This window comes from Pholcus phalangioides, unplaced genomic scaffold (assembly GCF_987345545.1).
Source record: "Pholcus phalangioides strain wild (caught in Gottingen) unplaced genomic scaffold, Ppha-v1.0 ptg000004l_1, whole genome shotgun sequence".
NCBI classification, from domain to species: Eukaryota; Metazoa; Arthropoda; class Arachnida; order Araneae; family Pholcidae; genus Pholcus; species Pholcus phalangioides.
The window spans coordinates 48,568,849-48,592,729 of record NW_028301597.1 but is presented as its reverse complement, the minus strand read 5'-3'; the positions used below and the strand labels follow the sequence as shown (position 1 = coordinate 48,592,729).

General features: G+C 34.8%; 1 protein-coding gene across 1 annotated transcript in view; it reads left to right on the top strand.

Annotated features, from left to right (window-relative positions):
• Positions 1-4,302: 4,302 nt before the first annotated feature.
• Positions 4,303-23,881, top strand: part of LOC149087768 (LIM/homeobox protein Lhx3-like) — a 103,676-nt gene continuing 84,097 nt past the window's right edge. The window contains exon 1 of the mRNA XM_089231674.1: positions 4,303-4,843. Coding sequence (XP_089087800.1) covers positions 4,759-4,843 — 85 coding nt within the window. The 5' untranslated portion in view covers positions 4,303-4,758. The remainder of the gene's footprint in view (positions 4,844-23,881) is intronic.

Below are 23,881 nucleotides of genomic sequence, written 5' to 3'. Positions count from 1 at the left end.
GATGATGGAAACAGCACTAAGTCGATATCTTGAGCTGGATTCTAACCCCTTTCTCCTTTGATCGCGTCTTTAGCTTGTGAGGAAATTACCGGCCGTGAATTTCTGAAGCGTTTTTATTCCCAATTTCGAAATGATGAGTTAAATAAAATTTGAAATTTTTTTAGATCGTCTCATTGCTGTTTGTCTTTCCCGAAACAGTTTGAAATCTTCGTAAATGTCTCTAAAAATCTCAAAATATATCGGGAGAATGGTGACCTACAAGTGGCGATATATGTAGTAGGCCTATAAGATATACAGTAAAACCTGGATAAGCCATCCCTAACGTCATCGAAATATTATGACGTCTCATCAGTTTTAAGTGCTCTAAAACTGTGCCACATGTCACTAAATGTGCCGCGGATCGCTCTCAAGCGTTCTGGAACAGCGCCGCTGGTCACTTAAGTGATCTGTGAATGTTCCACACTTGAGCGATCTGAAAATGTGCCGCTGGCCGCTTAAATGTTCTGGAATTGTGCCACGTGCCATTTAAACGATATGTCAATATGCCGCTTAGTTCATTTTTTATAAAATTTAGTTTGAGGGGCAAGCCACATCAGATAGCCCCCAGGGCCATAAGGGTTCACCATATATGGGTCAGAAGGTGGATCGCAATGGATTTTCTTAAAAAGAAATTTTGAGCTCTTGGCCTCCAAATAGCATTGAAATGAACAGAAATTGATTATATGATAATATATAAATATATTTTATTTCGAAATTTTAAATTAAAAAATTATTTTTCCATTGAAAAAATAAATTTTTGATCGTTTGAGCGCCCCCCCCCCTCCCGGGTACACCACTGATCCCACCAACATGCGTTAGGGGGACAGAGATGGCAAAATTTTGCTGACGGGTGGGGTCAAAAATGGCTAAAAATTTGCTGAAGTAATACATGAACGGACCCATATGTATGGCATTTAATTCCTCTGCTTTGAATTAATTCACCAGTGCTTCATAATACTACTTTAAGCTTAAGGTAATCTTGAATACAGGGCCCAATTTCGACTTGAGGGGTGTCCTAGGCAGGGAAAAGTAGACATTAGAAGGCCTGAACTTTGGAAAAAATGCCCGGCTTTTCAAAAAAGATACTTTGTTCAAATTTTAAGTCCTAAATTAGTGAGGGCCCATGAAGAAATTACGTCCAGCTCTAACAGTCTCTAACGTTTTAAGAACTTTTGTTTCTTAGTCGGCAAATTATGACTTCCTCGGCTTAACTTCCATTGCTTGAACTGTTCAGTTTGGTACATAAGACTTTTATGGTCACTTTTAAATTATGTGACAATGCTATTATCAAGCTCTTCCTTTAAAGGGTGACATAGATATAATATGTTCCTCTCTCTCGCTCAAACTTTTCTGTAGTGATGAGTTTACCGAAAAAAATTAGCGTTTTAAACTTTTCAGGCACTGAAAGCCAGAAAAAAAATCTATGAATCCCCAAAGACCAACTAGTCGTACTGCGGTATCTGGATTCTTATAGAGGTGTCTTAAAGGGTATTCAAACCAAACAGTTGACACCTATATTAAGCCTATTGGAGAATCTTATTTATTCGATTATTTTTTAATTAAAAATATGTATTATCATTATTTCTGAAATTATTTTTCATCAATTCTGAATTTTTCCCCTTAATTTGGAAATTATTTCTCATTAATTTGGAAATTATTTCTCATTAATTTTTAAATTAATTCTTTCATCCCAATTCCAGAATACAAATTCATTGTTTGGAGGGGATGCTTTTTTAAAAAATTTCTATAAATTTTGTAATTATGCAAGTCTCTTCGTCGGCTGGCGACTGAAACAAACGTTGGAAGCAATTTGTGGACCACGGACCATGCTTTGAAGATCTCCCCCCCCCCCCAACTTAGAGCAGGTACGTGACTCAGCAAATCGGAAACATTGATTGGAGTTTTGGAGTTTATCAGAGCTCGTATATATCGACAAATTTAATTTATAAGTTTTTTAATGATTTCTTTTTTGTTCAGGTCCTCTTCAATAAAGAACAGAACTTGATGCAAACACTTTCTTTCAAATTAGACATAGAAAAAAAACAAAAACAAGGATTTCCCCATTATAGATTCTCACGAGAAAAAATCACACAGACTCCATAGAACTTTTCTCAAAGAAGCTGTGCGGCAAAAGGCAATCGATGCTGAGGATAATCATCTACAGGCAGTGTCTTCAACCTTTTTCTGGACGCGAGCACTGCCTGCATCCATCATCGAAGGAAGAGCACCCTTACCGCAAGTTTGACATACGTCTGCATAAAACTGTGATGATCTTAATCATTGAATGTAAATTTGTACAAGATGTTTAATTGGGACGGTGATCAAGTGCTCGTGAGCACGATATTGAACACAAGCATTGAGCACTCTGCGTACTTCAAGGAGCACCGTGGTGCTCGCAAGCAACGGGTTGAAAATGCCTGATCTACACGAGATCTACACGCATCAAGTAGCAAGCAGCAGGCAAATTAGCGACCCTTCTCCATAAAGATCCCATGACAACACACGTCTCTGAATTTCAATGTTCCTACACTCATTAAATTCCCTGATGGAACTTCTTGAGCAATAAAAAGTTCTTCAGACAATGCCATGTTCCAATGTATGTCACTGTCATGCAAATTGCTTCAGACTCGGTGCACAGTTCCCAAAAAAAGAAAGTGCTCATTTGAGTGCAAATCTCATGTTTTTGGAAATCTCTCGGTAAATCGAGTATCATACTTTTCTGGGCCGTACAAAAAACAAAATTATTCGTGGGAATGACCTGATGCTATAGGTTTACACTTGAACCAAATGCTGAATTTCTAAAGACATGGCAGTTTAACCATTAATTACACGTTTTAATGCTCAAGAGTTTTCATATTTTTGAAATATAGCTGCAGTTGACGCTCGTTAGAGCGGCCATTCCATTGTAGTTGTCTGGTAGGAAAAGTCCCAAATGTTTTCATATAGTGGCTGCTCTATATTTTCCTTCCGAAATAACGACCTCCCAATATAACATTCGTTTTCCGTGGAACGATGGGGTCGTTATAACGAGCGTCGACTGTGTAACACTGACAGACGTGTTGGAAATTTTGTGATTAACTATGTAATAACGATTTTGCAATCCTAATAGTTGTAGCACCACTCAGGCATTTCTCATTCCCTTCAACCGGGAGTTCCACGGAATACTGGGGTTTTTCACGATACATCGTTAGAAAAGAAATGTTGTGGGAAACATGAATATCATTTCAAGGGTTCTGCAATGCAGCAGAGATGCTGAGAAATGTTGGCCTACACAAGGCATTACTTGATGACACTTACGACAACATTGCGGCCGACACTAACGAAAGAAATGTATTTCAATCCATATTTGTTCCGACCACACCTATTTTTATATACATTGAGAAATACAGAATAATATGGATATCCTCAATTTTCCCGAAATATACTCGGGATTAAATCCCAACGCATGTCATAATAACTGCAGCACCATGAAAAGAGATTCCTTTCGGAAAAGGTTCCGGGGGACAAAGAAATGAAAGGAAAAGAGAGAGAGAAAGGGAGTATTAACCGCTGCCTGGTAGTAAGTAGTGAGTGGAGTTCAGTCCTCAGCTTTCCCAGGTGCATATCCTCAGCAATCCAGTCCCCGTCCCCTGTTGACAACCTGCTGTCATCTATTTTCAGGAAGACACGAGGAAACTATACCACCACCGTCAGCATAGCTTTTCTTCCTTTCGAAAAGGAACCCCTCCTCCCCCATCTCCCCACTCACATTCCAAACCCAGGGCTTAGGAAGACTTTCGACTACACTACACCTACCCCGTCTAGATTGGTAGAAGTCTTAACAACCAATCACCGTCGGTATACACTCTTCTTCGTCACATCCGTCGGAACTGGGGGCGTGGCTTGTGCCTTCTGCATAAGCAATAGGAATGTGGGCGTGGTTTTTTCTCATCTCCCTTCTCTCTCCCTTTGCTTCCCGCCACCCCATCGACACTACTACTACTGAACCACGTGACGTTGGTTTTACCTTCTTTCACCCTCCCCCTTTTCCCTCCAATGGACGAAGCACGCGTGACTTCTACACACATATGCCGCACGCACGTACGCACGCATATACACGCGCACCAAAAGCTGGGTTTTCTCCATACATACACCCGACATCCCACCTTGTATTTTGCCCTGTGTGCCAAGATAGAGTGTGTGTGCGTGTGTGTGTGTGCGTCGAGCACCCTCAGCCCCCCCGCGCCCCTTCGCACTCCCCCCAAATCGACCCACGACGTAAAATTTTGAAGGAGCACCCGTCACCGAAGCCCTGACATTCCGCTTTTTATTGGGGAAAAGCGCGTTTCGCGTTCACCACAACATACACATGCGATCCAGAGAGTAAAAAAAAAAGTCTAGTAAAAAAAGGGGGCCCCCCGCCTTTCCGGGCCACTTAGCTAAATTAAAGGAGGCCTCCAGTTCAAAAAAAAAACAAAAACAAAATGGGAGAAAAATGTGTATGTGAGAAGCCTGACGTCCAAGTGTAAAAAGAAAGGAAAAAATCTGCAAAAACTCGAAAAAATACGTTTTTTCGCCCCCCGAAAAAAGGACTTTTTTTCGAAGGACCACCACCACCACCATCCAAACGGGGAACTCGACAACGACCGCCGACGGACAGACACAACCAAAATCGTCTCCATCCACAGATCATCCGCCGCTACGTATACGGCGGCGGACAGGCTCCACGTCCAGCCGGGCATGTCCACGATGGTCAGTGCGGATTCCAACCCACCGAACGCTGATCTTCTACTGGCTCTTCTGGCCCGCAACAAGGCTCTTGAAGGTTTGGATTAAGAGATAGTTTGAACGTCTATCTCTATTTTATCTCCCTTTTTTTCCATCTCATTTATAAGTATATGGTTTTTTTTTTATATGCCGAACGCTAATTGAATTTCTGTTGATTTTTCTTTTTCTTGCCCACCCCGTGACCACACATAGAGATAGAGAGATAGAGTGAGAGAGAGTAGAGAGAGAGAGAGAGGGCAGTATTCTCTCTGTTGCTCGTCTAACTGCCAAATATATATATATATCTCCAAGGGATGCATGCTTTTAGCCAAATTGAACTCGCTTATTACTAGCGAACTTGATTAAATTAGAGATCGTTGCTTCTCGACGTCTATTGGAAAGTAAAGGGGGGCTAAAAGTGGGCGCTCGCATCCGAGGGAAGCAAGAGAGCAACTCAAAGATACTTCACTGTAGAATGGAATTTTGGCTCTTTTTTTTTTGGAGAAGGAGGGGGGCCTAAAAGAAGATTGGACGTATAACTTCTCTCTCTCGCTCTCTGTGTCTAACCACTAGGCCTAGGGATCCTGAAGAGGGATCGGGGGTGATGGGAGGGGGGACCCTCGTTGGACTCAGTTTGGATAATGATTGGGCTTCGGCGATTGTTTCGATTACTGAGTTTAGAGGCCGAATTTCTGCTTGTATACCCCCTGACTCTCTCTCTCTCTCTCTCCCGTGAGATGAGTGTGGTGAGAGAGTGTGGGTATACAGAGAGCAATATTTCAAATTAAAACCGTATGACTCAAAAGATTACCCCGTGGATAAACTAATTTTCTTTTGTAGATCTCGTGAATCTTCTTCCTCTTGATCTTTTTTTTTTCAGAGATCTGAGTTGTTGGGCCCCTCAACGGTTCTCTGCTACAAATCTTCTTCAACCTTCGTGTCGACAAGTACTGAGGGCTCCAAGTTGTCTTTTTTTTTGTGTGTATAAACATGTTCAATAGGACGAGTTGACTTGATTCTTAGCTGGAATACCGACAGTGTTCTTCAAGTCGGGTGGAAGTGTCCAAGGATTGGACATAATGTTATAATGTCCGGATGGCGCTTAGTTGACAAGTGATAGAGGTGATCGAATCACAAGTGATGTGTAAAGATGATCTTGAAAAAATGGATATTAATACTGGTGATGATGGATTTGATAATGAATTCGCGATTACATATATATATCAGTTAATATATACATAAATTTTTATTTTTCTTCAATATATTTGCTTGTTCAAGACATGCGGTTAAACATCGACCACAGGTAAGTGATTATAATGTAATTTCTTATCTATTAACAGGCTGTGAAAATGATAAATTCAAATTCCCAAAACTTGAATAATCATTCAGATATTTTTTAGAAACTTTCCATTGATAGTTAATCAATAGCGGAGAAAAAAAATTAATAGTTTCTTCCTATAGAATCAATAAAACTAACTTGAAAAAAATATATACTAATCAGAAAATCAATGTAATTAGATATAATATCTTATGCAAAAAAATTGCTAAAAATACTGAGAAACAAGCGCTCAGTTTGACTAAAATCTCATAATGGGTTTATTTCAAAAACAAATTTAATTATACTTTTGCTCATTTTCATATTTGATTTGTCTCAATCTCCTGCCCTAAAATATAATAATTAGATCAAATATAAGAAATTGTGTATGGTATTTTTCTAATAATTGTTACTTAGACGAATAATTATTTTTGAAATGCTATTTGAATGTCATTATAAAGTCATCAAAATATGTATTAGTTATCTCTATTTTATAAAATATTGTTTCATCAAGTCCGTTGAAATTTTCTAAAATGGTAAAGCATGATTTACAATTGAAAAAAGATTAAGTCCTTCATATACGGAATTCATTAACTCTTTTCTGGTCATCAGAAACATCTTACCCTGGGATAGATAGAAAAAAGTCCCGATTTTACAAATTACGTTGAAACTTTTTCCATCGTGATAACAATTTCAAAAATAACGTGTTTTATTTTTTTCGTAAAAACAATTAAGGGAAGAAATTTAGAAATTTCTAGTTTAAATACTGCATTTACCATTCCAAGATCAATCTCAGACAATTTTTTATTGAATTTTTTTATAAATTTCTTACGGGTTTTTCTTTTTTGATAAATAAATCAAAAGTGAAATTTTGAAATTTCTATTTTCAACGCCTGTAGACTATTTTTTTTTGGTTATCATTCTTAGATAATACAGTATTCGAGAATATTTAGTGGAAAATTCTGGAGGCCTTTTTTCTTATGAATTCCGAATTTGATTGCAGATCGGAAGCGTTTTTAAAAATCAAATTTAGATCAATAAATGATCATATGCGAAGAAAAAAAATTGAGAAAATTATCTATAGGTTATATATATAAACCAATATTATTAAAATTTAACAAGAACATAACATTATATACTAAAGCTTGCCTTAAACACCAATATCCGCATTTTACAGTCACTAAAACACAGTTTATGTATTTGCAACAGGAAAAGTTGATGAATTTTTTTTATAACATTAAATACGGATCATTTCGTTAAAATCTTTTTAAATTGATAAAATTTATCTTTTCTTTATTGTAGTCATTAATATTTTATAAATATTACAATAATACACAATAATATACAATAATAATTATTATGCTATTTTCAGTTAATAATTTTGAACAAAAAATATATTAACAAAATATTATTTCAAAAATATAATGATTAATGTTAATATTGTTAATGTTTCATATGATACACATTTTGTTTATTATTAAATATCATTTATTTCGAATAAGGCGATTTACATATAGATAAGGAGATATTGAGCTCAAAACAAAATTTTAAAATATGTGTTTTAAAACTATTTAGAAAAATTTCAATACTCAAATATTACATAAAATAGTTTTGCAAATTATTCAGAACAAGAATTTTTGGGTAAAAATAAATTTAATGCAGACCATAAAGGAATTTCAATGTTCTAGAACGAATTTTAAAATTTAACGATTAAATTTGGGATTTTATATTTTTAAGGAAAACTTCCAAATTGCGCGAATGATTTGCGGTATTTATTACATAACTCGAAATTTAAAATCACGAATCCGGAATTTCTTGGAATTTTTAAATTTTTCAATCTTAAAAGGGAATGCGATTTTAGGTTATTAAAAATTAATCGCTCTCTCGTATTCTGGAAAGGAATATCTAGTTCTCATTTTCGTACGCCTGATTAATTGCCTTCGGAAGTTATTATTCTTACTAATTAAGGCTAATTAGAAAGATTGTTGTTGTCTTTCGAATGGAGATAATGGATCTAGAATGATATTATACGTAGCTGTTCGCATAAAAGTCAGTTTCTCAGGGAAAGAAAATTCTTTGGATTTTTGTGATTGACAATTATACCCATTTAAAGCATTTTCTTATTCGTGCGTTCCAATATTAGATTAGAAAATGTACCGTTTTAAATTTTTGGTACTTTATTAAGAACTTTATTCTATAAATTATGGTATGCCGTATAAAATTTGCATTGAGTCGTAAATTAAAACCATAGTTACCAATAGAATCGATTGCTAGGGAAAACTAGTTTGAGAATCCATTGTTGAGGGGTAGGATAATTGTTGAGAAAGGAATTATCGATGAATTTAAGAATGAAATTTCTGATTGATTTGTGAATAACGCTACTGAGATATTTATAGGTGACATTTTTGGAATACTGTACTTGCGATAAATGTTGTTGCTGGATTTACGAATGATATTGTTGATTGATTTTCAGAAGGCATTGTTGAATTTACAAATGGAATTGTGAAATGTTTACGAATGACATCTTTGGAATATTTACGAGAGGCATTGTTGGATTTATGAATGACATTGTTGCTGGATTTATGAATGACATTGTTGTTGGATTTATGAATGACATTGTTGTTGGATTTATGAATGACATTGTTGCTGGATTTATGAATGACATTGTTGCTGTATTTATGAATGACATTGATGACATTAATGGAGAGTTCGGAAATTAGCATTGAAAAATTTCATTGCTAAAAATTATTGTTGGGATTTAAAAATGACTTTGTTGAAGGATTTACGACTGACTTTATTGAAGGATTTACTACTGGCTCCATTGAAGGATTCACTACTGGCTCCATTGAAGGATTTACGATTGACTTTATTGAAGGATTTACGATTGACTTTATTGAAGGATTTACGATTGACTTTATTGAAGGATTTACGATTGACTTTATTGAAGGATTTACGATTGACTTTATTGAAGGATTTACTACTGGCTCCATTGAAGGATTTACTACTGGCTCCATTGAAGGATTTACTACTGGCTCCATTGAAGGATTTACTACTGGCTCCATTGAAGGATTTACTACTGGCTCCATTGAAGGATTTACTACTGGCTCCATTGAAGGATTTACGATTGACTTTATTGAAGGATTTACAATCGACTTTATTGAAGGATTTACGATTGACTTTATTGAAGGATTTACGATTGACTTTATTGAAGGATTTACATTGTTGAAATATTTATGAGTGATATTGTTGATGTATTTACGAATGATATTGTTGAAGGATTTATGAATGACTTTGTAGAAGGATTTACAAATGCCATTTTTGAAGGGATTTACGAATAATATCATTAAAGTATTTACGAATGGCATTGTTAAAGGATCTATACATCATCGAGAATAATGACGAGTGGCATTGGTGAATAATTGAATAATTTACAAATCGATATTGTTGAAGGATTTACAAATGACATTGCTGAAGGATTTACAAATGACATTGTTGAAGGATTTACAAATGACATTGTTGAAGGATTTACAAATGACATTGTTGAAGGATTTACAAATGACATTGTTGAAGGATTTACAAATGACATTGTTGAAGGATTTACAAATGACATTGTTGAAGGATTTACAAATGACATTGTTGAAGGATTTACAAATGACATTGTTGAAGGATTTACAAATGACATTGTTGAAGGATTTACAAATGACATTGTTGAAGGATTTACAAATGACATTGTTGAAGGATTTACAAATGACATTGTTGAAGAATCTATACATTGTTGAAATATTCACGAATGATGTTGAAGTATTCACAATGTTGAAGTATTCACAATGTTGAAGTATTCACAATGTTGAAGTATTCACGAATGACATTGTTGAAGTATTCACGAATGACATTGTTGAAGTATTCACGAATGACATTGTTGAAGTATTCACGAATGACATTGTTGAAGTATTCACGAATGACATTGTTAAAGTATTCACGAATGACATTGTTAAAGTATTCACGAATGACATTGTTGAAGAATCTATACATTGTTGAGAAGAAAGGCGAGTGACATCGGTTAACAATTAAATAATTTAGAAACTAGCATTGTTGAAGGCATTTACAAATTGATTTTAATGAGAAGAAGACACGAATGACATAGTTGTAGAGTTTTCAAATTAGTATTGTTCAAGGATATTGTCTATGAATGACATTTTCAAGATTTAAATCAGTAAAAAATGTAAAAATCGTCTTGGAAGTATATTTATATTTTATAACGAAGAAGTTGCATTCTTGATAGGTTAAAAAAAAACTAAGAACCATTGTTGAATGCACCAACAATTGTGTATCTATCACTATATGTTGTAAATTTAAAGAGGGAAAATAGGTAGATACACCCCCCCCCCCCATTATGGATAGAGTCGAATCACGTTTTAACGAATACCGTCATAACAAAAATATCGTTTTAACGAACACTTTTTTTAATCTCCCCGACAAGTTTACGTAGGAATAATGCAAAACACTAGAATTCCTTTACAACGAAATTTCGTTATAATGAATTGATTTCTTCCTTCTCTTGCAGTTCGTTATAACGGGATTCAACTGCATTTCATTCTTAAAATTGCTAAATGAAATAATAAAAAAATTACTAAATAAAATAATAAAAAATTACATAATAAATATTTCGTAAAAACTTAGTAAAATAAATCATATTTTAAACAAAAAATACTTCAATTTATTCAAACCTACGTGAACAAAGTCATGGCTGAGATCTTTACTAATAATTGGGGATTTTCGCGGATATGAGAAGAAAATCTATAAGAACGTATAAAAAAAATAAGGAAACAATAAGACGGGACTAGAATTCTCTAGAAGAAAATTGGTTTTCTCCGAAACAGAATAAGCTTCGATGCTATTTTTTCCCCTCTATTTTATCCTCTCATGCCAATCATCTGTCATTTATTTCGGTACGTGGACTGATATCGATAGAAAACGAAAGAAAATACAAAGCTTTTCTTTACTTTTTCATCCAAGACACCAGTAACATGAGAAACATTTTTGTAATGTTCAAAACAAATTATTCATAACAACATGGCAAACAGTTGACTTTTCATTACTTACCTAACTACAGTCACATCTCGATAAGTCGAACGTGCAGCGGCCGACAAAAAACTTCGAGTTATTGTTACTTAGACTTACCGGAAATTCCAATTTCAAAGTGGGGGAAAAAGAAAGATTTATTAAAATAACAGCGCTATTTATGAATATCGTATTAGTAAAACATATCAAACTACTGAAGATGAAGAAATTCGAAAAGATGAGTTATTATAAATTAATCATATTTAATTATTGAATGAAAATATTTAGAAATGAACTAGACGCACATATACTGTATTATGGAAACGGACGAATACATGACACTCATATAAATGAAATGAATTATAAATGAAGTGTACAAAGAATTTTCTGACAAAAAATATTCAATGAATTTTGATTGTCTTTCTCTCTCTTCTTTGTCCTTCTTTCGTGTGAATGTCATTCACTTTTTGCAAGCAGTCAAATGGATCCGATGAAAGGGAATCTGCCAAATTATATTCCTATATGCTGAATTCTATTCTTAAATGCTAAATTCTATTCTTAAATGCTAAATTCTATTCTTAAATGCTAAATTCTATTCTTAAATGCTAAATTCTATTCTTAAATGCTAAATTCTATTCTTAAATGCTAAATTCTATTCTTAAATGCTAAATTCTATTCTTAAATGCTAAATTCTATTCTTAAATGCTAAATAGCAATTCTATTGCTACTGCTACTAAATTCTGTTGCTAATGCTACTAAATTCTATTGCTAATGCTACTAAATTCTATTGCTAATGCTACTAAATTCTATTGCTAATGCTACTAAATTCTATTGCTAATGCTACTAAATTCTATTGCTAAATGGAATTTTTTAAATTTCTCCCAATCCCGAAAACTTCGACTTAAAGGAAGAAAACTCCGAGTTAAAGGAAATTTTAACACTAAAATATCGAAATATGTTTGAGTCGGAGGGAAAACTTCGACTTAAACAGATATTCAACTTATCTGAGTTTGACTTATCTCGAATTAACTGTATAATATCGTTAAAAGAATTATGAACTTATTTTTCATAGATGATCGTTACCGTAAAGTTGTTTTCACTTTTGAAAGGGTATTATTGCTAAGAAGCTACTTTTACAGGCCTTTGAAACAAATGTTTTTCTCGTATATCAGATGTGCGTAACCTCTGGCCGGAGGGACAATTGTGGCCCGCAAAGGGGTTCCATCCTGACCCCGTAAGACAAGCATCAATATAAACAACACGATAAATACCTAGGCTGACCATATTTCTTCCATAAATGTACGGGCTATCGCCAAAATAATGTCAATGCAAGTAAAGTTGCCAGCAAAAAAACTTTATCAAAGGCAAATAATGTTGTCAAATTTAAGATTGGTAGTGAAAATGTAATTATAAAAAAACCACATACGTTTATTAAATAGGTGAGATGAATGCATTTATATGAGGAAACAAAGTTATGATGGAGTCATAATCATCATATTATAATTTTTAAGTCACGAAAATAATCTTAATTCTTGATCTCAAAATTCAACTAAGCCTTGTTGAAAATAGGAGAAAAAATTGGGTATTTTATGAAAAGTAGAGACGGCCAAAATTACGGGAATATCCCGTAAAATACGGGTCATATGATCACTTACTATATGAAAGTTTCTGGCCCGCAAGTGGCAGAAATACCGCATGTTTGGCCCGTGGACTAAAGCGCAGTTGCGCACCCTCTGCTGTTAAATACATGCGTATCGCATGTGTATTCTGTGTATAATTTTTTGCTTGAAGTGCATTTCCACCCCCCCCCTAATTCTACACCGTATCATGTGCGTAATTTTGCACACCCAATTTTGGCTCCCACATCCTGCAGCAGGGCCCTAGAACTGGCATCTTTGGTGGGCCCTAGGCCAGATTTTCACAGGTTCGTCTAGAGTAAATTAATAATTAAAACAGAATAATAATAATAATAATAATCGTCCCGAGCACACAGGCTGGAGCCCTAACAGTCCCACCCTTGTGGGGGGCAATGCTTAGTTGTATCAATCTCTTTCAATCAGATCCTTTTAATTGACTAAGGAATTGTTTATTTACTACCGTAATCCGGAGCTACTTTGCACCTACAATCCTGAAAAAATATTCAAAGTTGCGTAATGGTTATTCTAATGAAAAATTCCGAACAGTTTTGATTTTTCTGGACAGGAGACATTATCGGTAAACTCATGTTTTTGAGTTAATGATGCATTCGCCGTTTTGGGTATTGTTTGCTTAGCGTATCTGTTCTGCTTGATTTCACCTGGAGACTTTGTCGAGAAAAGTTGAATTTTTCTGTCAATGAGCAACTTGATTTGAAAATTATTGCGATAATTTAAGTTTTGAAACTAATTGTCTTTTATATCATGCCTATAACGTTATAATTAACTAATTACTTACAATTATATGATCGATAGTCATTTGATGGTTATGTTCTGAACAAAACTGGGCTACTTTGCACCACCTGAAAAGTCGTGTAAAGCAACCCTAAAGTAGTTTTCTTTACTTCGTGTTAGGCTTAATTCATCTAGCGCAATTGATATTGATAACCGAGTTTTTGTCTCTTGATTGTTCATAAAATTATACAAAATTTCATTCATATCAGTTGCTTTCCTTACATGTTAAATGCGTTTCACTTTCGTGAATTTTGATAATTTTTTATATTCAAGACCAAAAAAACCCATTTAATGTCAGTTTACTGTAGTCCTATGTGTTAACATAATAAATTTTAAGTGGGTCGACAATGTTCCAAAATATTGTCTTGTTTAGAAATAATCATTATACAGTCAATTCATGATAAGTCGAACTTTGATAATTCCAATATGTGTTCAAGTTGAAGTTTTTACTCGGCCCAGAATTTTTTCCGTGCTATAGTGTTTAAATTTTTTTTCCCCTTAACTCTCGAAGTTTTCCTCCTTTAAGTCGAAGTTTTCAGGAATGAGGGAAATTTGAGAAATAGCATTTAGCCATAAATTTATCATGTATAAATATAATTTGGCATTTAGCAATACAGTTCAGCATTTAGCAATACAGTTCAGCATTTAGCAATACAGTTCAGCATTTAGCAATGTAATTTAGCAATGTAATTTAGCAATGTAATTTAGCAATGTAATTTAGCAATGTAATTTAGCATTTAGTAATGTAATTTAGCATTTAGCAATGTAATTTAGCACTTAACAATGAAATTTGGCATTTAGAAATGGGATTTAGCAGATTCAGTTGTCTGTTTGCAAAAAGTGAATGACTTTCCTCGTGAAAGAAGGACAAGAGAGAGAGAGAGACAGTCAAATATCACAGCATTTTTTGACAGAAAATAATCTTGTATGCAATTTAGTTATAATCCACTTCACATTTCTATCATGTATGTACCCGTTTAAATAATACAGTATGTACGTCTCGTTTATTTCTAAATATTCATATTCGATAAATAAATATGATTAAAAATTAGAATAATATTATTTTTTCGGATTTCTTCATCTCCAATAGTTTCACTGTTATTTTAATACATTTTTCTTTTTCTCATTCTTAAATAGGAATTTCCGATAAAACAAACTAACGATAAGTTTTTGTCTGCTACTGCGCATTCCACTTATCGAGATTTCACTGTATTAGGTGGTACAAAGTAATCCGCTCCTACGGATTACTTTGCACTAATTTTAGAACTTGGAATATGTCAACGTCGTTTCCAAAAATAATTTTGTTTATTTGCTATGCCTAGCATGAGTTTTTCCTAATAAACTCTCAAAAGCGGTGCACAGTAGTCCCGCTTTACGGTGTATGAAAATTACAAGAACTCGGATTATTTTTATGTAATTTTTGAAAATATTTACACAACTACTCGGTATTTCCCGCTAAAGAGTATGCCTGAAAACATTGCTTTCCCATAGAGGAGGGGGGGGGGGGAAGCACAGGACGCGAATTCATGCATTTCAGTCACTTTTCCATTTCTTTCATCGTTTTCATAGCCGTAGGTTGAAGGGCAACGTAATAATCCTCCTGATGATAAAAGTCGTGGGAAGTTGGGAGCCGTAGGTACCCTCCAGGGACCTAAGAACGAGAGGAACAAAAAATGGTTCCAGGAATGGGGGGGGGGGGAAGATCCGTGTTAATTTTTCATAAACTTTGGTGAGGAAGGGCCATTTAGAATGTGTTTTTTTTCCCTTTTCCCATGCAACGTTACCGATAGACAAGCATTTCGCTGATCGGCCGCCCTTTTTTGTTTTCCCCACGGGACACGTGGGCCGTACAACAGCGGCCAGACGTTCGGCCGCCGATGATCGCGCTATACTCCCGTGTATTACGTGACATGGTTCCCGGAGAAGGGTCGGCCGTCCACAAATGGACGACGGCCATTTCAATCCCCCCGTTCTTTTTTTTTTCTTTCGATTTCTGTTCCTACCTCTTCATGCTAATAATTACATGAATAATTACTCAATCTCGTGACTGGTATCTATTTTTTGCGGAGTTTCATGGTATACATGGAGTTTTGTACCTTGAAAGAGGAGTTTAAATTATTTTAGGAATCTTTATTATTTTCACAATAATCGTAATTCTCCTAAGCGTAATTATTGACTTCGCATTGTTGTGTGATTGAGTGTATATTAGAATGTGATATGGTTATGTGGTCATCTATCCATCTACAAAGGCCTGGACTTTCTCAATGAGTGATGGAAATATATTCTAATCAATATAGAAAATATCGATGGTACAATATAGGTTTATTTTATAATTTCATTTTTAAATAACGTGATCCTCAAGTATTCCCAACAGATCAGTATGATCTCCTTAGGGTATTGTTTAGTATTAGCGGCCCTCCATGTCTGAACCGGGATTTGAATTTATACCTGGAAAGACAGAGGCTAGTTCCCTAACCTCTCGACTGCCAGGCAGCAAGTTAAAACATGCTTTTCCGACTTCATATAATAGGAATATTATATACGTCTCTAGCAAATAATGGTGTAACTCTTTACTAGGTCTGGGAATCGATTAAAATTTTTATCTGGTTAATCAAAAAATTTTAATCGATTAATCGAATTTTATTCGATTTTCAAATGCTATTCATTTATAGAAAACATAGTGTTAGTAACTATATAATATCAATCGATGCCATAAAATATATTACATTAATTTCACGCATATATCCACTGAATAAATGTAAACAAATACAGAAATGGATTAATAAATAAAGACCGCGCCCGCTTGAAGCTATTTAATATCACCCTCCTTTGCCAAAAACATGAATATTCAAATTTCTAGAACTTGGAAAACGACTTTTGAATGTTTACTCTACCCCTGTTACTCAAGAAAAGCTGTTCTAAAATGTTTTATAAAATGTGTTTCAATAGGGGATTACATATTTGCGCGTTTCTGACAAAACTTAGATAGCAGAATAAGTGATTTAACCAGCTGATAATCCCAAAAGTGAAAATTTGCATTCATGTCTCTGGTATAAAAGGGACGATGTGTGTGTGTGCTGAACATGCTTGTAATATCCTGGAACTTCGTAACTTGGATCTTGTCGTTTTTTTTTAATCAATAATTTTAGAAATCATCACTAATATTCGTTGAATCGGCTTGTGTTTCCTCAAGTCGAAAAATTTCATCAAAATGCCGATTCAAATATTTTTAAATTCGGCCACTTATCTGAAATGTTATGTATAGGAACATAATTTATAACACATTTAATCGGTTCAGTCCAATAAGTAAAATTTATAATTTAACTTTCAATAAAAGTTTTATTCGAATTTTTATCGGATTGATCGAGTCAATTAACTCAACCAAAATTTTTATAACTACTGAACGATTAACCGATTAATCGGACCAGCTCTACTCTTTACAGCTATTCATTTGTCTATTCGGGGTTCTTAAATAATTTCAAAGATTACTTCATTGTCACCTCAAATTCGTTAAGGGGTGTTACGACTATTAAGGATTAAAAAAATCGACTATTCAGAAATCATTTTAGAAATTATTTCCTATTCCCTGGACGTATCATATGGATCTCTCTTGAGAATACATGTGAGGATTACGTTATTTATTTAAAAAAAACAACTAAATGGAAATGGAATGCAAAAAAACAGTGTGTTTATAGAAAATTAATTCTCTTAAAATCAGGGTGAATTTTTTTTTTCAAGAATAACAGGTTTCGTCTCAGATTGCTGTTTATGGATATTGTCCATAAGATTTATTGGAAACGCAAAATAAAAATATACCATCAACATAGGAAAATGTTGATTTTTCTGTGCCGATTGGAAATAGGCCTGTTCGGAGAACTTTTCGCCTCCCTAAACCCCGAACAAATATTTTACGACGACGGTCCCCTATTTTTGAGATGTACAATATATATAATCAGTGCGATATGAAACCCGATATGTTCAATTCAACTATAAGAGTATTTCTTAAAAGTTATATGTGTGAGTATTGAATATTCATGTTATTATGCTTTTCCGTACGTATTTCTATTGTTCCACTCGTTTTTGTTTTTTTGTAGTTTGTTGTATTTGTGTTTTTGTATTTTTCTTCTCTTGTCCATCTCTATAATTGGGCAATCCTTGTCTGTTGAGACGTGAATAAATAAATACCAGGAATTTCATAAAAATGTTCCTGCAACATGTGTTAGTAAAAGGAACCCTCGTATAGATGCCTTATTGTTTATTAAAGTTTTATGAGTAATAAAATACTTGAATTGATTACAGTAGATATATTATAAGTGAATAAAAATGCGTTCAATATGAGAGTGTATTTTTCTCAATTGTTTTTAATCGTCAGAGCCTGAGAGCTCGTAAGAGAAATTTACGGAGGAAAATAATTTGCTCATCAATAAATATGATTATTCAATAGTTAAAAAGGTTGATGATTACTGCTATGGGTTCTTCTTTGCTCAGACGTCTGATGACAATGTTTGTCAAATCATCAAATGGTTAATACGGTCTTGCTAAGGCTTTAATTATTTTTCTTCTCTGAAGCTGGTTTACGAAATTTAAAAAAAAACAAATAATAATAATAAAAAAAATACCTTAGAATGTTGTTAAAAGTAGGAAAATAAATAATATTATTCAACGGTTGTCTCAATATAGAGAATATAGACAAAATATTTTTCCAAAGAATATAAACTTCGGCAATTGAAACATTGACGGCAATATGACCAACCAAGATATTCGTTTTTCCAGTTTTACTCAATTTCAACATATAAACGGATATTTTTTAATGGAACATTTTAATAAGAAAATATGAAATTTAAGCAAAAAATTTAAACAAAATATGCAGCTATATATGTATAATATAGCAGCATATAAATAACAGCACTATAAATATGCAGCTTTGTGATTTTGACGAACAATTTCAAAAGTTAAGAAAGCCTGACCACTACAAGCAAATGCTGCCCATACCATTATCCAAACTCCACCTTACTGTCTGCTGAAAACATCCGTCTGAAATATGTCAGTTCCATTTTTTTTCGCACCACTAAATATGGTATCAAGGTATTTGTCTGCATAAAACATGTTATTTCGTGTCCGTTTCAGTCTCTCTTCTCCACCTCTTTTTGGTGCTTCCTTGTGACAGGCGATTTCCTAACCTTCTTTATGATTCAAATGCAAGCTTCTCTGATCTATTTATGAACTGTTATCTGTTGAAATTTTCTCTTCAGGATCTTTCATAATTTCATAATGCAAGGTAATTTTTTACGTTGAAGCCAATCTTCCAACGATGTTTTGTTTTCACGTAAATTTGTACTGCGCTGCCTATCGGAACCAGGTTTTGGCTCCTGGGAACACACGTTGGGTCAATACACGCCAGATACTTCATTTCGACGTGCTTAAAGCAATAGCAATGCCTTTTACAGGCTTTCTTTTTTTTCTTTCAAATGAAGTACTCGAAGGATTTCATCGTACAAAATATGCGATGACTTCGGCAATTTGTTTTTAAATGGAAACCAATCCGATAGGTTACCACTTTTATGCTATCACGTCTCTGATACGCCATATAGACGCAATCCTCGAAATTTGCGTATTATCGGAAGTTTATCTAAACTTTTGAGACTGTTATTTCTTCAAAATTTTGAGTTTAAAAAATCCAAAATTTCAAAATTTGTTTTTCCTGACAGTGACCGAAGTTTAAAGTAGGGTTTTGCATTTTTATCACAATAAAAAAAATGAAAGCAGAGTTCGAAACAGTATCCATGGCGCAGTTAAAATCTATAATATCCACATTTTTGAGATGCAATGTACTATAATATTTCCCGAATATCCATATTCGGGAAATATTCGTCGTTTTTGCTTGGGTTCCGTAGAACAGCCTCGTAATATCAAGGATTCTGTAGAACAGTACCACCAAGGTTTCTGTGGAATAATTTCATAGCATTCAAGGGTTCGTTGGGACAGTATTAGTAAGGGTTATATTCGAACCCACCGTCGCCACAGTGGTGGCTGACTGAAGTTTGTTTTCTGTGGTTCACAACTTCGAGTTGCGAATGCAAGTCGATCTCCCCGTTAAAAAGTCTCGCCGCAGAGAGCAGCAGGCCTACAACGGTAAAATCTTCAAACATTACACTTCACTCATAGTGCGAAAAATATTTGGTAGATGGCAGCACCATAACAAGCATTACACAGAAACAAGCTTCATGTTAGGTTCACAACACGGTCACGCACATTCCAACATGTACTAATTCGTTAGAAGTTCCGCAGGGGAATATAGACGAGGTACATGTGTGGTTTAGTAGTAGTGGTAGTAAGGGTTATATGGAACAGCATCATCTAGGGTTCCATGGAGCGGTTTCTTAAGCATCAAGCATTTCGCGCTAACTGAAACCTCTGTGATAGACAATATACCGAAGTCTGATTGTGTAGCCACAAAATAAATATTTACGAAATGTTTGATTCCAATAAAGAATAAAAATTCAAGTCGCCTCGTTTGAAAAACGGGAAAAGCCGGAACATTTTTGCAAAAATTCGAGATGGCGAGAAAAACGAAATAAAAACTGGACTGTCCCGGGAAATACGGGATATATGATCACCTAGTGTAAAACCTTTATGTACTAAAAAGGTACTTTTTCAGTCCTTGGTGGCTTTTTTTTTTTCCAAATGACCACATTCATTGTTCTTCGGAAGTGGGACTTTCACAAAGGAATCTATAGATCGTACCGTACGTTATACAAAAAAGAAATCGTAATTCGTATTAAGCATTATACAGTTTTATTGTAATTCAAAAATTGTAACTGAAAAATTTCAGCTTCTTAAAAAATAAAACAGTGGCATGATTCAACATTTGGAGACCAAACGGGACATGTGGTTATCGTACTTACCATCGGGAATTTATCCACGTATCATTTATAACCATATCAATAGATTATTGTTACCAGAAGTCCCGAAATCTCTCGATGCGATCACATCAAGCGACGTGTATATAATCCCTTCCGGCATGTAATGTACTTAATTTAATTATATTTATACTAGTTTACTGTATTTTTTGTATTAGATTACTGTTGTGATGATTTTCTATCAGTGTAATTAAGTTCCGCCTGTTAAAGATATGAATAAATAGATTTATAAGATTTTTTTTACAACGCGCACATGTGTGAGCTTGCAGTAAAATCCGCTTTAGTCGACATACAAATCGTAGCCCGTGCATTTATTTACAGTTCACATATTTGCCGAAAGTTTCACCTGGACACGAAGAGAAATGCGTAGAGGGAGAGAACATCAGCGAGGAATATAATTTCTATTTTATTGCTGTTGGGCATCACACATGTGGTGAGAGAACGACAGCCAAGAATCAGCAGGATTGCCAGCCAGCAGCAGCAGAATCATAAGCGTATACACACACGACACACACATCTGCCACACCCATATTTTTCCGCTCGACTCCAATTAACTTGTGAAGCGTGGAGAGAGGCTTTTACCTTTTTTATATTCGTTACCTGCTGGTGATGATCATGGAGCAGGTGGCTTTCACTCTCATGGGCTCCCCAAACTGCTCCTATTTTTTTGATTGAAGAAGATGAGCGCGCGCGCGTGTGTATCATCGCATGTACATATCTCTCCCTATCTACGTGTGACTAGTCCCGGTGACGTCACGTGTCCATTAACTAGAAACACCTTTCTACGTATCAGATGCATGTGCAATGTATCTATCTCTTACGATACCTCGCAGCCACCAAAACATCACCTGCCAGACGTACTGTCATCCGTTTATTGGCCTACTACTACCAGCATAACGAGTTTTTTTTGCAGATGCGTCGTTTTTTTTTTGTTGTTGTTGATGGTGGTTATGATTTCGGCATTGTCAACTTGATGGATCCATCACGTTGTTGTTGGTGTTGCTTAATGATTGGGTTCGACGATCGTGACATTGATTAGTTCGTTTCCTCTTAATGGAAAATGGGAAAACGAATTGCGTTCAAAAACATTAGAACATGAACGGTAATAAATACGTTTAAAACTGTAAATACAGTGAAACTTCTCTTTTGCGGACACCAGTTGGATGAAAAAATTCGTCCGTAAAAGAGGGGGGGGGGTGACCATTATTCAGGTACTTTTATTATACAAGGAGAAATCATTATTTGGCCGTGAAACTCTTCTTAACGGGACAATCACCAATTGTTATCAAAATTGCGAGAAAAAACGTTGAACCTGAAAATTATGTGAGATGAATGTTTATTGCCCTAATTATCATAGTATAATTTACATGTTATGGAAACGATGTGTATTCATGACCCTAGTAAATACAGTGAAACCTCGTTAATGAGTCACTCTTGGGAGAGCAAAAATATGACTTAGTAAGCGGAGTGACTCGTTAAACGGAGTAAGCCATAGATGTGCCAATTCCTGCCTGAGGACAATTGGGATTTCCAAAACGTGACCCGTTAAGCGGAGTGACGTGTTAACCGAGTGACGCACTAACGAGGTATGACTGTATTACATATTCAATATTTATTGTATAAAAAATGGGAACAGCCAAATTTAAACAAATGTCCCGTAATACGGGACACAAGTGGGTCTGTCAAATTTTTTTAGACATTCTACTGGTCCTTGGGTACAGAAAGGTTGAGAAACGCTGATATATTATTGTATTAGTGTGTGTTGTACAGTGAAACTTTGATATACACGTACTCTACGGAATAAGAAAAAATATCGTTGCAGAGGGAGTTATCGTTGTATCGAGAGGTAGCATTATATCTTCAGTCGCCACCAAATTTATGCTGTTGTTGGCATCCCTCTGAATTGGCGTCTTTGGCACCAATATAAAATGCATTTATAAGTATTTATTTGGAACAAAAAACTATTTGAATAGTTGATGAATAAAATTCAGTTGTCTGTTTCACTCTGTAAAGTAGTTGACTGCACAACACTTTCGTGTACTACACCGAAAATATCTTTACGGCAACTTCATTAGCACTTTCGGAGGGTATATAGTGCAAAATACGTACATCGGTGTCATTAAATATACCCGAAAGAAAAAAATTGGTGAGAGGAATTTTTTTTTGAAGGTGATTTTGTGAGCTAAATGCAAAAAAAAATAAATTGTTGCAGCAATTGCGAAATCTCCACAAAAATGTCGTTATAGAGGGATTTACAGTTATATCGAGTAATCGTTGTAGCGAGGTGTCACTGTATATGAATTTCCCAGTAATAAAGAATCTCATGGTAAAAACCTAGGTCTATCGAATCGCAGGTTGTTGTTCCAGCTAGGTTTCTGTAATTTCTTGATTTCAAGGACTATTTTCATATAATGTGCAGTATGAATACAATGAAATTCAATATGACTATGCAGTGGATCCCGGTTATAAAGTATTCAAAAAACCGTCACGTGAATGGGAAAATACTTCAAACGGGAAATCCCGATGAGTATGAAGTTAGTAACAATCAGGACCACAAAAAAAAAAAAAATAAAATATGTCACACTAAGCGTTAAAACGTTCTAAGAGGGAACGTTATAAGCGGGATCTACTGTATTTAACTTAGTATATCACTTACTGTATATCACTTAGCAGTTTTTTTTTTTTCAAATACGTGATCGAACACTGTTTTTTTTTTTGGTTTCAAGCTCGTACCTTACCTTTCATCAAAAATTCAACCTTGTTTCCTTGATTTCTCTCATGGGCACGATGGACTTTTTTTCGAGGGCAGCACAGTTTGGAGCCTCCTGTCCTGAACAATATATTGACTTTGCTTTGACAAAAACACCTTTGACATTATAGAACTTTTCAACAAGCTATACAAGGTGGATACTATCGACTACCCAATAATTACACACGTGAAACTAATGTAGAAAAGGGTTTCCCATTTTAGTATCGGATTAATATTAAGGGAGTTATAATGTTTTGAAATTTTGTGGCGTGTTAGTTATGTAACGGCCAATTACTCGTCAAATACCCAACGAAAAAAAAAAATCCTCCCATGCAGCGGGTTGCCGCTGATTCAAAACGAACTGAAATATTCAATCCCGTTAGAAGCCAAGTTCAGTTATTTTCTTTAACGATTGGCGCTTTTTTCACTTCGTGTAGAGTGATTTTAACCTTGTTATTACAGGTTACCTCCGCCCAACTATATTGGAAAATTTATCACCAGATTCGTAAAGTGTTAGTTAAAAAAAAAATCGATTGAAAATTTTTTTTTCCCAAAATCAATACTTTTTTGTCAAAGGGATAATTGTGTGCTTCTGTTCTTCACTGTTAAGTCAAACTTTCAG